The 19435-nt window shown below is 43.0% G+C and overlaps 1 protein-coding gene across 5 annotated transcripts in view; it reads right to left on the bottom strand.

Moving 5' to 3' along the window:
- Positions 1–480: 480 nt before the first annotated feature.
- GAL3ST1 (galactose-3-O-sulfotransferase 1) overlaps positions 481–19435 on the bottom strand; it is a 174101-nt gene continuing 155146 nt past the window's right edge. For all 5 annotated transcript variants that reach the window (XM_056528652.1, XM_056528657.1, XM_056528653.1 and 2 more), the window contains one exon: positions 481–3005. In XM_056528652.1, coding sequence (XP_056384627.1) covers positions 1850–3005 — 1156 coding nt within the window. In that variant the 3' untranslated portion in view covers positions 481–1849. The remainder of the gene's footprint in view (positions 3006–19435) is intronic.

The following is a 19435-nucleotide window of genomic DNA, read 5'->3' as shown; positions in this document are numbered from 1 at the left end:
AAACACCAAGAAAAACGCCATGTTGGTTTTACCTTTGGCGTTTTTTATTCTTTTTTGGATCCAAAAAAGTGAAGGAGATACACTTTTTTTTTTAATTCATAGGGTACCATTAAAAAAAATTATTATAAAAAAGATACAGTAGTGATGGAAACAAAATGTATCTTTTTTTTATAACGAAATTGTTATACATTTTTAAACAGGGATCAATTTATGTGTGCAGGCGGGGCAATAAAAATGTAGCCGACAATAATAAAAATGTAGTTTGTGTGTTTTTCCCCATTTTTTTTTAGGTAGTACTACTACTCTCAGCATGGATCACACTGAGAGTAGTAGTACCTGTACTAATTGACAGATCACCCCGGGTCCGTTGCGATCCTTCTGTATAATTTATAGATGCGGCCAGCCGCTCTTCTATGGTCCCCTGCCCTGACGTATATATACACATATTCATATTTCCCACAGAGAGCTGTGATTGGCCAGATGGGTCCAGCCAATCACAACTCTCTGTGGGAAATATGAATAGGTGTATATATACGGCAGTGCAGGGGACCATAGAAGAGCCCCCGGCCACATCTATACATTATACAGGAAGATCACAGCGGGTGTCAGTAGTGACATCGGCTGTGATCTGTCCTTAAATGCAAGTACTACTACTCCCAACATGGAGCACACTCTGCTCCATGCTGGGAGCTGTAGTACCGGCATTAATAGACAGATCGCAACAGGTGTCAGAAGTTACACTCACTGCGATCGTCTATTGCAGAGATGCGGAGCGTCTTTCTTTGGCGCTCAGCATCTCTGCACTTTACTCCAGCCAGTGATATGATTAGAACATTGCTGATTCATATTTCCCTCTGAGAGCTGTGATTGGCTGCCACCATCCGGCCAATCCCCACTCGGAAAATATGAATGAGTGACCGGCCTCATATCACTGGCCGGCCCAGAGTATAGTGCAGAGATGCGAGTGCTGTATAGAGCCGCTCCGCATCTCTGCTATAGATAGGATTATCTTTCTATTAGTACAGGTACTACTACTACCATCATGGAACAGTCTGTTCCATGCTGGGAGTAGTAGTACTACTTAAAAAAATGAAGAAGAAAAAAGTGAAACACACACACTTTATTATAAAAAAAAAAACATTTCGTTAAATAAATTTTTTTCCATCCCTACTGCATCCTTTTTTTTTTTTTTTTTGGTACCCAACACATTTTGAAATAAAAACACCAAAGGGGCCAAAAAAGGCAAATTCCACACAAAGGTAAAAATGCCAAAATGCAGGGAAAAACAGTGTTTTTTTTTCCTGGTGTTTTTAAGTCTATAAGGCTAAGTTTCCACTGCAGTTTTTGAGCCAAAGCCAGAAGTGTACTCAAAAGGAAGAGGACATATAAAGGAAGGACTTACACTTCTCCTCCCTTATGGATCCACTTCTGACTTTGGCTCAAAAACCGCAGTGGCAGTTTTCCCCGCCCCCCTCCTCCCAGCCGTATACGGGAGCCGTATTTAACAAAACGCGGTGTGAACCCAGCCTAACTGAGGTTATCTTTTCCTCCTATACTGTAGATTGATCATGACTCACTATTTTAAGCATTACTTTTGTGGAACTGCAGGCATTTTAATTATTATTATTATTATTTTTAATTAAATTCAGAATAAAATTATATTATTATATAAAAACATGTGTATTTAAAAAAACATAATTTTTTCTATAAGCACGCCAAGTTGTAAAATATAAACATTTGAAAAGATGTTCAAAAGATGGGCATCACATATATGGTCATCTGAAATCCTGTATGTGAGTCCCAGCATATTTATTGCACACAATAATTCCTGCTTTACCCACCCACTTTTTTAAAAGTTAAACAGTGCCCTAATATTACCCCACAGTTGTGTCAGCCATAGGTCTGCTCCTAGCTTACTCATGTACTGTATTTCAGGAGTTAGCATATTCCTACACAGCTGCTTGTACTTAGTTGAAATGTTTTTTCTAAGGTTATATCCTTGGATAAACCTGTGCCCAAAAGGTTGCCATGGCTGTAGTCCAGATTCTTGTATCTTGCTGGCATCTACAGGGCCACCTCCTGCAATACACTCTTGTTTAAGTTCTTTGTTTCTCCTCTTTAATTCTAGAACATCCTTTCTCATTCTCTCCATTCCATATTTTTCAATCTTTCTCCAGAACGTTGCATTAAAATGTCGATAGATAAGTGTGTCTATTGCATTCCATTCCTGTGCTAGTTGGTATAACTCCAGACTCAAACGTGAGCCACTAAGATCTTTTCGAGCATTAAGTTTGAAATAAAGTATGTCATCCATGTTCCAACACATCAAGTCACGCAACAGCAGCAAAGACTCATCAAAATACTCTAACAGCATGACCAAATGAAAACGACTATCAAGTTCCTTTAATAAGTTTGATACCCTGGGGTCCTTTAAAATCATTTCATTGTCATATCCCAGGTCAAATGTCAACAAGTTATGCAGGTAGTGAGCATTGAATCCACTGGAGTCGTAGTAGTCCATTGGGTTTTGCAGAAAGGTGTCCATCTTCTGCTCACTTCCATCACCTGGTAACTTCCAAGTTAAGGGTACAACATGTGCAAAGTACTGAAATGAGGATTCAAAAAGTAGAGCTGGATCTCTCAGCACTGTGACAAACATTGTATCAGGGGGTATCAGTAGGTTCACCTCTGAATGACGGTATCGCATGTGGTTGCAAATTATATTATAGCATAAGCCAGGTTGGTATCCCTCAACCTTCCAACGCTGGAAATACCTTGGGTAGTCAAAATCATTACGTCCACGTGGGAAGGCAAACTGGAGTTGATGCTTCTCTCCATAGCGGAACAAAATGTTAATGATAGTGCTACTACCTGTCTTGTGAGTTTTAAGAAACATAAGGTTATGGCGTGGGAGGCAGTGCAATTCATACTTTGTAGTGGAATTGGATTCAGGTAAGGGGGATTCAGGAAGTGAAGGCGGATGACACTGGAAGGATGAAGAACCTCTGAGAAGAAAAGGGAAGAAATTAACCACAATGAAGCATATCCATATTATATAATATATGTGTCTGGTCCATTTAACAAACTAACCTATCACAGTATCATTTACAGTATACTAGATTAAAAAAAAAAGGATACTGTAGGACTATTATTGAACTATGAGATAGAAACATCACTGTGTACCCTATACATGCACTATGCATAGACTAACATAGACAATGTTATGCAACCTTACAGTAATAAACAGAAAATATTCCCACCAATACATATACAATTACATACACAATTTCTCCATTTATTACAAATAAAATGTGGTCTTATTATTATACGGCACTGTATAGCTAAGCTAATAACACTTAAACTGTTGTATCATTATTATTTTTCTCAGGGAATATTGTTAAGTCTGAACCATACATGAATTCAAACAACTTTTAACTTTTTTGCTCAGGCCCTAGGTTCATGAGATATAGGGGTTTTACTTTTTGGTTGACTGTACTGTACTTTTCACTGAATTGTCAAATGGGCAGGAACCTTTTTGCAAAATAGGGTAGGAATACTAGGTTCAGAGGTTGTGAATATGAGACTGAGGGAATGTGAATCATGCTCAGGGTGGGTATAATTGGGGATTTTCCTAGCCTTGGTGCAGGAAAATATAGATTTTATTATTAGACAAGAGGCGAATATTATGCAAATGACTTTATTTTACTACTGCAGCAGCAACCAATCATGTAACAGAAAAAGAGAAAACATGTATGAATATGCAAATGAGGGATAGAACGTTATCCAATCAGCAGGTAGCATAGTCCATAAAACCGCTGGTCCCAACTGTGACATCCGCTTTCTTGATGCGAACTGTATCTTTGAAGAAACTGGAATAACCTCATAATGAACAGGTCTGGAACATACTGAAGAATTCATAGAACAAAACTCCAGAAAACTCTTGTCTTTAATAAAATCTATATTTTCCTGCACCAAGGCTAGGAAAATCCACAATATTATCACGAGACAAGAGACTCCTATTATGCAAGTTCAAAGCTGGCATAAAAATACATAATAGAACATATAATATGACATATCAGAAAAAATATAGTCCAATTATATGAGAACCATGGTTACATGAGGTTCTGGTCTAAAATAAAAATCACAAAAAGTAGACTCAGAAGACCAATCTGCAGCCCTGAGGATCAGATAGAGCACCACCAGATTGAAAATCTGTAGTAGACATATCGCACCTAGTGGACTGAGCGCCAAAAATAGAAGTATGTATGCCCGCTAAAGACATAGCGTATTTGACCCATCTAGCTAGGGTGGGAGACGAAACAGGAAGATGTCCTTTAACATAAGATATGAGAAGTTGTGAAGAGGAAGGAAGATGAAAAGGAGTTGTCCTTAATTCATAAGCTTTTAAGCAACGAACAACACAAAGATGTTCATTATGAGGAAAAGAAAGATAAAAAATGTTACTTAAACTAGTTTTGGTGCGTCTAAAAATAGAAAAATGCACACCATGAGGAGAAAAATTACAATGAGAAATATTCAGAGCCTTAACATCTGAAACTCTTTTGAAAGATATCAGGCATAAAAGAACCATCAGTTTGATGGATAAATGTTTTAAAGATAAAAGATCGTTATCTGGCCAAAAAGACAAAAGATTGAGAAGAATGTGAACATCCCAAGAAGAATGATATTTGGGAGTAGGGGGTCATTTAAAACAAATTCCACGAAGCAATTTACAAATAAGAGGATGTTTACCTATAGGTAAGTAATCAACCCCTTAAGGACCCATGACGTACGCGTACGTCATGAGTCTCGGTCCTGTGATATAATGCGGGGTCACATGGCGACCCCACATCATATCGCGGCAGGCCCGGCGTCATATTGAAGCCGGCTAAAAACGAAAGTGAAAGTGCCCGGCTAGCTCAGGGAGCTGTTCGGGATCGCTGCGGCATAATCGCGGCATCCCGAACAGCTGTAGCACAGGAGGAGGTTTTCTTACCTTCTCCTGCGCTGTCCGATCGCCGAATGAATGCTTCAAGCCTGAGATCCAGGCTTGAGCAATCAATCGCCAAAAACACTGATTGATCCATTCCTATGGAGATGAATCAATCAGTGTTAAAGATCAGTTAATGCAATGTTATAGCCCCCTATAGGGGCTATAATATTGCGTAAGAAAAGTGAAAAAAAAATCATTAACCCTTTGAATTATCCCTTCCCCTAATAAAAGTTTGAATCACCCGGCATTTCCAAGAATAAAAAAAAAACAGTGTAAATAAGAATAAAAATAAACATATGGGGTATCGCCGCATGTGGAAATGTCTGAGTTATAAAAATATACCGCACGTTCAATGGCGTATGCGCAAAAAAATTCCAAAGTCCAAAATAGCGCATTTTTGATCACTTTTTATACCACAAAAAAGTGAATAAAAAGTGATCAAAAAGTCTGATCAGAACGAAAATGGTACCGCTAAAAACTTCAGATCACGGCACAAAAAATGAGTGCCCTGAACACAGAAAAATAAAAAAGTTATAGGGGTCAGAAGATGACCATTTTAAACATATAAATTTTCCTGCATGTATTCATGATTTTTTTTCTGAAGTGATACAAAATCAAACCTATACAAGTAGGGTATTATTTTAACCGTATGGACCTACAGAATAAAGATAAGGTGTCATTTTTGCCGAAAAATGTACTGCGTAAGAACGGAAGCCCCAAAACTTACAAAGTAGTGTTTTTTCATCAATTTTGTCACACATTGATTTTTTTTCCCGTTTCACCGTAGATTTTTGGGTAAAATGACTAATGTCATTACAAAGTAGAATTAGTGACGCAAAAAATTAGCCATCATATAGAATTTTAGGTGAAAATTTTAAAGAGTTATGATTTTTTAAAGTTAAGGAGGAAAAATTTAAAATGAAAAATCGGAAAAAGCCCAGGTCCTTAAGGGGTTAAAAGTTTTGTGATAAAAAGAAATGGCTGAACGGTAAACATTGGTAGTACAATAAGCCTTTACTGAATCAAAAGATTCAGATAAAAAATGTATTATATGATTCAAAGGTGCATGTATGGGATCCATGCGGAACAATAGGCAATTCTTGTACCTGCAGCCCAGGCTTCTGATAAAATGTTTTGAGCTAATTGTGAAAGTCCAAATCAGATCTTTCTGACCCAATATGAGCCAGGCTACTAGAGAAAGAAGTCCCGATTGAATGAGAGGATGAGCGAATCCCGATGGATTGAGGAGAATGGAATGCGATGAAGGAAGAATTCTGGGAAAATCGATTGACATACTCAGAATGTGAGGAAACCCCGTCTGAGTTGGCCACCATGGTGTGATCAAGATCAAGGTCGATTTCTGAGCTTTCACATGTAATAGGACTCTCGGAATGAGAGCGAAGGGAGGGAAGGCATAAAGAATCTTTGATGGCCATGTCTGAAGAAAAGCATCCACGCCTAGGGCTTCGGGATCTGGACACCAGCTGAAAAATCGAGGTAGTTGATGATTCAACTGGGATGCAAAAAAGATCCAGATACAAAGGTGCTCAAAGAAGATTGATATGCTGGAAGATCTCCCGATCCAACATACAAACGCTCGAATAGACAAGACAGTGGGAATTCCAATCTGCTACTGAATCGGAAATCCCAGGAAGATATTCTGCTTTGAGGCTGATATCCCTGTCTAAGCAGAAATGCCAGAAATTCTCAGCATTTTCCATTAGGAGTTTCGATTTCGTACCTCCTAAACGGTTCACATATTGGACTAACGATATATAGTCCATCTTTAATGAAATGCAACAATGAGATCTTTGCTTTGCGAAACTCTTGAGAGCGAAGGAAGCCGCTAGTAATTCAAAGCAGTTGATATGGAGTAGAGATTCCTCTATGGAACACTTGCCACCTGTGGAAAAGGAGCCGCATTTGGCGCCCCATCCAAGGAGGCTTGCATACAATTCTATGATGAGAACCGGCATGGAATTAAAGATTGACTTTCCATTCCATGCCTGAACATGATCACACCACAGAAGGAGTTCTTGTCTGGCCTCTAAGTTTAAGGTAATGTTGTCCGAGTAACCTAGCCCATTTTGCAAATGTAAGGCTTTTAGTAGTTGAAGAGCCCTGTAATGCAATGGGGCTGGAAAAATGTGTCATGTCTGTTTTTGTCTGTGTTCACACAAAGCTATTGGATTGCTTGTGTGTGAATAGTTTTATGTTCCCTGGTCAAGGAATAGTTAAAGCTTTTGGCTTTCTGTCCAATAGGGTTTAGGGTGTGTCTACATAAGATCAGCTCTGTCTAGCCTAAGAGCTGGTGATTTACATATGAACATGCTGCTATGGAGCTTGGTGAAACACTCCTTGTTTTGAGCTTTTAATCTACTATCTATGTTTTAGCATGCACCTTGCATTTATCTTTGATATATGTTCTGGGCTTTTACCCATGGTTAGAGGCATACTCTTAGTAGATTTTAATCTCTGTTTATATAGTCGGTTTTAGGATTTGTATATCCTTTCTGCTATGTATCTGTTCACACTGTGTTACTGCTCCATGGGGACTTTGTGTCTACTGGAGGTTTTGTAACTAGGCATCCCTGTTTCTGCTCCATGGGGACAATCCTTTGTCTATTGGAGGTTTTCTGAGGGATTGCGATTATTCCTGTCATGTGTTCAGTGTGAACAGTGTTCTATAATTATATTGTGTTCTATCCGTTTTTCTGAGTTGTAACTAGGTATCCCTGTTACCGGTCCTGTTAAACTGGAAGTTTAGGGATTGTGTTTATTCCTGTTTAGCAATAGATCTCTTTTACCTTTGTGTAGGGTACTCTGGGGGTATTGTTTATTCCCTTTGTCTACCCCTTTGGGATTGAGCTAATTCCTATTGTTTCTGGAGTCCATGTTGACTCATCCGTTTTCCTTGTCTGGTGTTTTGAACTCTATTTGTTTATTAGTTCATGATTTCAGATCTTTGGAGTTTTGTACATGCACTGATCATAGAGTACATGATCAGTTAGCTAGTGTTTTTCTCTGTGCTTTACCACTAGTCTTTAAGTGTCCTCGGTGCTGCTCACTGATCTGTTCCCTCTGAACTTATTAACAGAGTTCTATGTTCCTGTTATGTTTCTGGCTTGCAACCGACTGTTTATTAGTATGTGTTCATGGAGGGACCGGCACCCAGTAGTTGATCCACCATTTAGGGTGGATGGGCAAGTAGGCAGGGAGAGTTTTTTTTTTTTTTTTACTGTAAATTTTTATTAAAGTTTTTCAATACAGAGGTAAAACAACACAAGATACATATTAGGGCAAAGTGTAAATCAAAATAAAATACCAGGGGGGAAAAAAACAGGTAGGAGAGATATCTAGGTAATCAAGTGCAAAAATGTCACTTTCATTATACTCAACTGTCAATTATTGCGTATACGTGCAAAATCTCCTGGGTTAATCCCAAAAGGCCCTTGAACGGGCTCCTACAAAACAGAGAAGTACAAATCTCCACTAGATAGAACAAACACGGACAACGACAAGACGACAGAGAGGACATGGAGGGGGGGGGGTAGAGAAGGAGGGTAGGGGGAAGAAAAAGAAAGATGGAAAGATGGGAAGAAAAAATAGTGTCAGAGGAAATGGGAGTGCTAAGGAGGTTGCCTATCCAGGAACCCATCCCAGGGATACTATACAGATAGGAAGAGAGGTAAAGAGTTATTGAGAGAGGCAGTAAGATATTCAAGAGAGCGTATTTCCCTGATTCTCACCACCAGATCAGTCTCTGATGAGGGAAGGGTTAGTTTCCACCATTTCGCAATTAGGGTCTTAGCCGCTAAGACCATGTGCATGAACAGTTTAAATGGCCGTTTGGGTAAGATTGGAGAGGTATAATAAATAGACCCGGGGATCCAAGGGGACCTGAGCACCCAGGACTTCCAGTATCAGTTACTTCACCATGTCTCAATACGGAACAATGATAGGACAGGACCAGAATATGTGAAAGACCGTGCCCAGCCCCACCCCACAACGCCAGCATTGGGGAGGAATATTTGGATTCAGTTTGTTAAGCAGCGCAGGGGTGTGATACCAGCCCATTAACATCTTAAATTGGGTTTCCTTATATGCTGAACAAATGGAAGCCTTAGAAGCCCATTGCCAAATTATCCGCCATTGGGGTAGGGTGATAGGGGTGTTCAAGTCCTCCTCCCAACGGCTCATGTAACAATGTGATGGGGCAGGCCCGTCAGAGGGGGCAGTAATAATAGAGTAGATGTCAGAGAGGAGCCCTTTCGTCTGCGGCCACGATCGGCATAACTGCTCAAAGGCCGTAGAAGGGAGACTACATGAGTGCCAAGCACAGATGACATGAAGTGCCTGAGTTGGAGATAAGGAAGTCGTTCGGAGGAGGTAGCTAAGTCCTCAAAGGACAACAGTGTCCAGAATAGGGGTCCAACTAAGTCGGCCCAACAGAAGAGCCCCCTACCACCCCACTCCCTGACCATGCTGGAAGTGAGGATCGAAGGGAAAGCTGGATGATAAAGAAAAGACTGCAAGGGGGAGACACTGGAGAAAAGCTGAAATTTCCCACAGCAATACCCCAAACATACGTAGAGAAGGAGATAGGTCCCAGCAGAGGGCTAGGGGGGGTTACAGAAGGGGCGGCCCTCCAGAGGAACATATTCGGGTGGACCAGAGCCAACCACAGTTTCTCGAGCTCCATCCAATGGCTATAGGCATGGTAAGTAGAACAAGAAGCTAGGTGGCGCAGATGGGCAGCCCAGTAGCATTTAGCAACATCCGGTACTGACAAACCCCCCATATGCCTACTCGCCAACATAACCGACATTGGGAGGCGATGCCTCTTACCATCCCAGATAAAACGAAAAATGGCTGATTGGAACGCTTGCAGAGCAGACAACGGCACACGCACTGGCAGCATTTCAAAAAAGTATAGCAGTTTAGGAAGTATGGTCATTTTAACCGCTGCTATGCGCCCGAAAAAGGAGATATATTGGGACCGCTACTTGTCCATGAGAGAGCAAAGGTGTTGGAAGAGAGGACAGTAATTAGCAGAATAAAGAGTGGAGTAGCTAGAAGTGAGGCGAACACCAAGGCAGGTAATAGCAGCAGGTGACCATCGAAAAGAATAGGCAGCCCGCAATTGGGCAGAAAGAGAAGACGAGAGATTCAAAGGCAATACCTCAGTTTTAGAAAGATTAACTTTATAGCCAGAAACGATACCATAAGAGCGGAGAACCCTGTAAAGGTTAGGAAGGGAAGTCAGAGGTCTCGAAAGGGTGAGAAAGACATCATCCGCAAAGAGACAGATTTTGAAGTCTCTATCATGGAGGGCTATACCAGAGATGTCCGCATTCCCAAGAATCATGGCAGCTAAGGATTCAATACATAAAGCAAAAATCAGTGGAGATAACAAAAACCCCTGCCTAGTTCCATTAAAGAGAGGGAAGTGAGAAGATGAGGCGTGAGGGAGTTTGAAAAAAGCTGTAGGGGAGGAGTAGAGACCCTGCAGTGCAGTAAAAAAATTGCCCATAATACCAAACTTCCGAAGGGTGGCAAAAAGGAAGGAACAGCCCAGCCTATCAAAGGCCTTTTCTGCATCCAGACTAAGGACCACAGCCTGCTCAGACCGCCGGTTAATCAGATCAATCAGATTGAAGACCCTCCTTGTGTTATCCCCCCCCTGGCGGCAAGGAATAAAGCCCACCTGATCTTTATGAATTAGGGAGGGGAGGAGACAACCGAGACGGGCCGACAGAATTCTGGAAAACAGCTTCAAGTGGGTATTGTGCAGGGCTATGGGCCTGTAACTGGTGCAGTCATGGGGATCCTTTCCCGGCCTGGGGATGAGGGTAAGCAAGGAGTGCAAAAAAGACTGCAGGATCCCCTCACCCCTATGAAAGAATTGAAGAGAGAGACAAGGTGGGGGAGAAGAAGAGCAGAAAAGGTTTTGTAGTATAAGTAGAAATATGCATATGCATATATATGCATATGCGAAAATTCGCACGTCAGTCTCAGTGGCGTCGCTAGGGGGGGGGGCAGAGGTGGCCATGGCCCCCCCTAGATCAGGCCGTGCCCCACCTTGTGCCCCCCCAATTTAAAATAAATAGTATACTAGTATCGGGGCCAGGGGCAGATTGACCAGCTGGGTAAAGAGCCCGCTGCAGCTGCAGGGATAAAGGTACCTGATGATGGCTCCGCCCCCAGCACAGGAGAGGACGGGGCCGAGAACTTACAGGCCTCCGGAACACACAGCAGCTTCATGTTAGGTGAGTGATGTCGCGTGTCCTCCCTCTCTCCCCCCTGATCAGCAGTATATCCTGGGGCTGGGTCATGTTTATAGTAGCAGTCCAGTGGGGTCACTTTCCCTCCTTCAGTGTCCACAGGTCACATTATCAGAACAATTTTTGGGAAAAATCGCGGCAAAATTGCGCATTTTTACCGCGAGTTTTCGTAAATCACGGTAAAGCTGCGCAATTTTTGCCACGATTTTTCCATAAATTTTTCTGGTAATGTGACCTGTGGTGACCTGTGGACACTGGAGGAGGGAAAGTGAACCCTCTGGAAGGACAACATGTGAACACACTGCTAGTTTATCATTAAAACCCATTAAATCACAGGATCAGCTGTTTTGCACCTAAAAATCCATATGATGGCTTATTTTTTGCGCCACCAATTCTACTTTGTAGTGACATCAATCATTTTACCCAATAATCTACGGCAAAAACGGAAAAAAATCATAATTGTGCAACAAGAATGTATGAAGATTTTAAATTACATTTTTTTTACATTTTTTTTAATTAAACATGTTCTGCACAGTGGGGGACATGTATCATTATTTGTGTATGGTAGAAGCATTTTACCCCTTTTCCCGAATTCTAAATTATGTGCAGAAGCGCTAAATTTATCAATCAAGTGCAATGAGCTTCATAAATTGCGGGTAAATATAGTCGTCTCCTCAATCCCCTCTTTGGAAAATAGAATCAATGATTTAGAGCATCTTGCTACATTAAGTCCAAGATGGCTTATAGGCTTATATTTGCGCAAAAAAAACAGCTCTTGCGGCATAATTTTTGGTGTAAAAAAAAAGTACGCAGTTAATAAATCCATGTGTACTATAGATGTCACTCCAAGGTACCCTGATTCAGCCACATCTGGAGGACATGCTCTACCAAAACGTGCGCAAAAAAAATTGCGCAAAAAAAGGGCTTGCGCAAAATTTTGAGCAAAAAAATACACACAAAACAGGGGTAAAATCTTTGATACATGTCCCCCAGTGTGTGCATATTTATTTATGATATATATACATAAAAAAAATATAAGTATATATATATATATATATATATATATATACACACACACACATACACACACACGTTTTAAAATTGCCCCCCACTTTTGTCACTGGCCCCCCATGTGCCCCCCCTAAATATGAATGCTGGAGACGCCACTGGCCAGTCTCACACAGTAGTATTAGAGCCTTCTTTACACCACACAAGCTGGAAGCAGAGAGGGGTGATCAATGTGATGTGTACTGTGAAAAAACAAAAAAAAAAACGAATATTCGTAATTACGAATATATAGTGCTATATTCGCGAATATTCACAAATTTGCGAATATGCGATATTCGCGAATAAAATTTGCATTGCGAATATTCACGAGCAACACTAATAAGGACCGGTCCATGGTCAGACCAGGAAATAGGATCAAGAGAAGCAGAAGAGAGCATGCGAACCATAGGGAGATTGCCAAAAAAAGTAGTCTATGCAGGTATGCAGTTTATGGGGGTGGGAGTAAAAAGTGAAGGATTTGTTGGTAGGGTGATTAATCCGCCAGAGATCATAGAGGGAGGAGGATCCAATCAAGGGACGGAACAAAGAAGCGAGATGCAGCTGAGTGGGAGGGGCAGGATTGCCAAGGGCTGAGTGGCGATCCATTGAAGGGGAAAAAATAAGGTTAAAATCAGTGCCAAAAAGCCAAGTGTAACCGAGTAAGGACCCGGCGCAAAAAGGGGATCTGAGACGCGTTAGGCGGATAGACGTTGCACCAAAGCAAGGGTTTACCCCCGAGGGAACCTTCCACTATCACACAGTGGCCATGGGGGTCAGTATAGGTGGAGGAGACCTGGATGGGACAGGACCAGGATACCAAAATTGCCACTTAGGCTGTCTTCCTACCAGAAGAAGCCGAAAAGCAAAGCGGGTACAAATGATGCAAAAATTGGAAAGTACCAGAGTGGTCAAAGTGTTTCCTGAATAAAGACTATGTCAGCTCTCTGCGAGACCAACTCCCGTTGCAAGAGGCGCCGCTTGGGGGGAGGAGTTTAGGCCCTTTACATTCAAGGAAACACACTTAGCCATGGTCAGAGAGGAGGGGGGCAGAAGAAGCTGAAAAAGAAAATCCACTCACCTAAGCATGAGGAGAGAAGTCCCACGAACGCAGGCGCCCTCGAGGAAAGCCGGAATCAGAGGGAAACATAGACACCTCCAGAGGCCTAAAAAGGAGAGGGGGGAGGGAAGGGGGGGAGCAGGACACACCAGGGTGGGGGGGAGAAAGACACAGAGATGGAGGCAGAAACACAAAAACAAAGACAGGAAGACAATAAATCAACAAAAAAACAATTGACCACTGGGTCAAAGATGAGGCCCAAGATAGTAGTAAAACCGAGGAGCAAAAAAACCTCCTATCAAAGAACACGTTTGGGAAGGCCTCGGGGGGGAGATGAGAGGACATCATCGAGAAGAGGGGGAACCCGACCCGAGAGGCTCACCCCACGAGGCCATGCAAAAGGCAGCAGGTATAGGTGACCGCCAGCTAGAACAAAGTACAGGTCCAAAAACAACAGTATAATAAGTGCAATAGAGTAGCTAAAGGCATAGGACCCACGAACATAACATGAGATAGCAAAGTCCCACAGACACCAGTGGCGCCCCAGTCGGCAGTGAGGCCCAATTTCAAGGGGGGCAGTAGGAGAGCCCCGTTGGTTAGGGGGGATACTTTCGTCTCTCCTCCAGACCGACGATTGCGGACCGGCTGCCACACAGGAGGGAGAGGTGGGGTGGAGGGGAGATGCCCCAATCAGGCACCTGAGGGGGAGGAAGGTCCAGAATGGAACAGAAATTCGGGACATCAGATGGGGAGTGTGGAACAGCAGTGCGTCCGTCTTTACGGGCTTGCAAGGCAAAGGGGAAGTTCCAGCGGTATGGGACATTGTGATCTTGAAGAACTGCCAGAAGCAGTTGGAGAAATCGCCTCTTCCGGAGAGTGATCCAGGAAAGGTCCTGATATAGCTGAATAGGAGCAATATGAAAGTCAAAGTTTCGGGCCTTAGCCATGGTAACCTCCTTGAGTTGAAAGTCATTCACACAGCAAATAACATCCCTAGGAGGGCTGTTAGAGGGCCAAGGGCGTAAGGCGTGGTGTGCTCTGTCCAGCTTAATCTTGTGGGATTCACCCAGGAGAAGATTAACCCCTTCACGACCCAGCCCATTTTCACCTTCAGGACCTGGGCATTTTTTGAACATCTGACCACGGTTACTTTAAACATTAATAACTCTGGAATGCTTTTACTTATAATTCTGATTCCGAGATAGTTTTTTTCGTGACATATTCTACTTTATGTTATTGGTAAAATTTCACTGATACTTGCATCCTTACTTGGTATAAAATCAAAAAATTTCATGAAAACTTAGAAAATTTTGCATTTTTCTAACTTTGAAACTCTCTGCTTGTAAGGAAAATGGATATTCCAAATAAATTACATATTGATTCACATATGCAATATGTTTACTTTATGTTTGCATCAAAAAATTTACGTGTTTTTACTTTTGGAAGACATCAGAGGGCTTCAAAGTTCAGCAGCAATTTTCCAATTTTTCTCAAGATTTTCAAAATCATACTTTTTCAGGGACCAGTTCAGGTTGGAAGTGGATTTTAAGGGTATTCATATTAGAAATACCCCATAAATGACCCCATTATAAAAACTGCACCCCCCAAAGTATTCAAAATGACATTCAGTAAGTGTTCTAACAGTTTAGGTGTTTCACAGGAATAGCAGCAAAGTGAAGAAGAAAATTTAAAATCTTCATTTTTTACACTCGCATGTTCTTGTAGACCCAATTTTTGCATTTTTACAAGGGGTAAAAGGAGAGAAATCACCCTAAAATTTGTAACCCAATTTCTCTCAAGTAAGTACATATGTGTATGTAAAGTGTTCGGCGGGCGCAGTAGAGGGCTCAGAACGGAAGGAGCGACAATGGGATTTTGGAGAGTGAGTTTTTCTGAAAGGGTTTTTGGGGGGCATGTCCCATTTAGGAAGCCCCTATGGTGCCAGAACAGTGGACCCCCCACATGTGACCCCATTTTGGAAACTACACCCCTCATGGAATTTAATAAGGGGTGCAGTAAGCATTTACACCCCACTGGCGTTTGACAGATATTTGAAACAGTGGACTGTGCAAATTAAAAATTGTATTTTTCATTTTCACAGACCACTGTTCCAAAAATCTGTCATACACCTGTGGGGTGTAAATGCTCACTGTACCCCTTATTAAATTCCATGAGGGGTGTAGTTTCCAAAATGGGGTCACATGTGGATATTTATTGTATTGCGTTTATGTCAGAACTGCTGTAACAATCAGCCACCCCTGTGCAAATCACTTCAAATGTACATGGTGCACTCTCCCTTCTGGGCCTTGTTGTGAGCACTTTGCGCCCACATATGGGGTATCTCCGTACTCGGGAGAAATTGCATTACAAATTTTGAAGGTCTTTTTTCCCTTTTACCTCTTGTGAAAATGAAAAGTATGCGGCAACACCAGCATGTCAGTGTAAAAAATTAAATTTTTATACACTAACATGCTGGTGTAGACCCCAACTTCCCCTTTTCATAGGGGTTAAAGAAGAAAAAGCCCCCCAAAATTTGTAAGGCAATTTCTCCCGAGTACGGCGACACCCCATATGTGACCCAAAACTGTTGCCCTGAAATACGAAAGGGGTCCAAAGTGAGAGTGCCATGCGCATTTGAGGCCTAAATTATGGATTGCATAGGGGTGGACATAGGGGTATTCTATGCCAGTGATTCCCAAACAGGGTGCCTCCAGCTGTTGCAAAACTCCCAGCATGCCTGGACAGTCAATGGCTGTCCGGCAATACTGGGAGTTGTTGTTTTGCAACAGCTGGAGGCTCCATTTTGGAAACAGTAGTGTACCAGACGTAAGTGTAGTGTAGTGTTTTTAGGGTACAGTCATACGAGCAGAGGTTCACAGCAAGTTTGCCGCTGGGAGTTTGAGCTGCAGCGCAAAATTTGTGCCATCTCAAACTTTCAGCACTCACTGTAAACCTCCGCCCATGTGAGTGTACCCTGTACATTCACATTGGGGGGAGGGGGGGGCAAACATCCAGCTGATGCCCTTTGGCTGTCCGTGCATGCTGGGAGTTGTAGTTTTGCAACAGCTGGAGGCACACTGGTTGCGAAACACGGAGTTAGATAACAAACTGGTGTTTCGCAACCAGTGTGCCTTCAGCTTTTGCAAAAACTACTAATCTCAGCATGCAGTGACTGCAGAAGGGCATGCTGGGACTTGTAGTTATGCAACAGCTAGAGGCATACTGCTATAACTCCCAGCATGCCCTTTGGCTGTCTGTGCATGCTGGGGGTTGTAGTTATGCAACATCTGAAGGCACACTGGTTGCAAAACACTTGAAAGTTTATTACTTAACTTAGTGTTTCCAAACCAGTGTGCCTCCAGCTGTTGCAAAACTACAACTCCCAGCATGCATGGTCTGTCAGTGCATGCTGGGAGTTATAGTTTTGCAACAGCTGGAGGCACACGGGCTGGGAAACACTGAGTTAGGAAACGGACAATGTTTCCCAACTAGTGTGCCTCCAGTTGTTGTAAAACTACAACTCCCAGCATGCCCAGACTGCCTAGGCATGCTGGAAGTTGTAGTTTGGCAATATCTCAAGGATCAGATGTTGCCGAACTACAACTTCCAGGATGCTTTGGCAGTCTGGTATGCTGGGAGTTGTAGTTTTGCAACATCTGGAGGTCCACAGTTTGGAGACCACTGTATAATGGATGAAATGGATGAAACCCCCCGTGGTTGCATGGTAAGATGGCTGGCTATCAGTGATAGCCACCATCTTACCGGGCGCTGCGGGATGCCGCGAGTAGTGGCAAAAATGTTCATGACGTACCTGTATGTCATGGGTCGGGAACACCTTCCCACTCATGACGTACAGGTATGTCATAGGTCGGGAAGGGGTTAAAGATAGCTTCCAGGGTAACATGCAGGTCTTCCTACCGGTTGGCTTTAGGGAGCCCCCGGCGTCCTCTATTATCCAAATCTATCAAGTGGTTATGCATGTCAGAGAGGAACTCCGATTGCAATGCAACCGTGGATTGGAGCTGAGCAATGTACGCCCTTGTGGAATCATGGGCCTCCTCTAAATTCTCAACTCTGCCAGAAACATGCTTTAAGTCTTGGCGAATAGAGGCAATTTCGTTGCGGCAGGCGTCTTTGACTTCAGGAATTAAAGACCGAAAGTTCTCTCAGGTTGGAATTTGGGATAACAACTGGCTGAGGTCAAAAGGCGTTGGTGTGGGAGCATGGAGTCCCAAACACTCCAGCTCAATATCAGGGAGGCTGTCCCAAGAAGTTGATCCCACAGGGTTCCCAGAGGAGGACACAGGGCCCACAGGAGGTCCCAGGGGTGCCAGGCCCGGCGAACCCCCAGTCTTGAGGGCAGAGAACATAATCACAGGGGAGGGAGATACAGGAGCACGGGGGGGGACGACGACCTTCAAGGTGGCCAGAGTACCCTCAGGGGCAGGAGAGGGAAGGGAGGAGGGAGAGGAGGCCCAGTCCTGGGTATGCAGATGGCGGTCCGGGGGAAGAGTGCAGGACCCCCCCGCAGCAGGAGCAGCAGGCAGTCCCAAAGTATTTGGCAGCGGAGCGGGAGATGAGGGTGCGCCCCCCACAACAGTAGCCCAGGATGGTGCTGAGGCGACAAGGGACCCTGTATGCAGAGGGTCCAGGGGGACCTGAGGCAGGTGAGATTAGGAGAGAAAGAGTCCACTGCATGTGGCGGTGAATGAGAGACCAGGAATCTGCCAAATAAATAATTAGATGGACAACTCGGCTCCGAAGATGAGAAACATCCAGTTTCATCAATTTTGTGAAACACCATGGAGCGGAAGACAACCGATGGGAAGGCTTAAGAATTGCCATTTGATGTTGTCCCACACAAACTGGAGATAAGGTGGAGAATCGGGGTGCATAGGCACCGTGAGATAAGCGTCTTTTAAATCTATTTTGACTAACCAATCTCCTTGCCACAATAGATCTCTCAACAAATGGATGCCCTCCATTTTGAATTGTTGGTATCTTACACATCCGTTCAGATGTCTTAAGCTGATGACGGGGCGGTGACCTCCGTCTTTCTTTTTCACCAGAAATAGTTTGCTTACAAAACCTGGTGTGTGAAAAAGTATTTGACTGATTGCATTTTTGGAACATAGTTCCTTGATTTCTGATGCAATGAGATCTTGGTCTTTGTTTGAAAAATGTAGGGGATGAGGTATTTCCTACTGAATCGGAAGAGTGTACATCTCTATCTGATATCCTATGATAGTGTTTAGCACCCACGAATCTGATGTTATGGTAGACCAATTGTGGAAAAAAATGGGTTAGTCTGCCACCTAGAGGAATTTGAGATTGTAGAGGAAAAAAGAGATTTACCTGAAGAAGGGCGAGATCTGGGGTATCCTCTTTGACCTCTAGCCCTCCATGGGCAACCTCTGGGTGGGAAGTGGGTGTTGGTTGATGAAAGGCAGGTGGTTAAGGGTTGCGGTCATAAAATGAAGAGCCTCTGTAGGATCTACGATCCATGAATTGGCGGCCGGGAAAGCGGCTCCTGCCTTGCCAAAAACCTTGGTATTAAAAACTTTCTTCATGGAGGTCTGTGCTTTCTCCAAGGAATAAAACAAACCAACATATTTATTTAGCTCTTTAACAAAAGAGTCTCCAAATAAGAAACCCTCGGTGGAAGTAGAGGGTTCTGATTGAGCTAAATTGACCAATTGGGGGTCAAGTCTGAGCAAAACGTATCTTCTGCGTTCACAATTAAGAGCTGCATTTGTATTGCCAAGTAAATAGACTGCCCTTTGAGCACATCCTCTCAGGACTTGAATATTCAAAGGGGTCTCAGAAGAGATGGACTCTTCAGTCATATGCAAAATTTTAGTAATAGGGCCTAAAATATCAAAGATCTTATCCTGAATAGACTGAAATGAACGGTCGATGCCCTTTTTCGGGTTAGGACACGATTTTGATAAGAATTTTATCAAAGACAAATAAATGTCCGGAGTACAAGATGCTTCATGAGCTAAATTAGGTCTTGTAAAATACAGAAATTGGGGCTCAGAGTCGAGAATATCG

Source organism: Hyla sarda, chromosome 1, assembly GCF_029499605.1.
Source record: "Hyla sarda isolate aHylSar1 chromosome 1, aHylSar1.hap1, whole genome shotgun sequence".
Classification (NCBI taxonomy): Eukaryota; Metazoa; Chordata; class Amphibia; order Anura; family Hylidae; genus Hyla; species Hyla sarda.
Note: the sequence above shows the minus strand (reverse complement) of the source record. Positions and strands in the feature narration are given on the sequence as shown.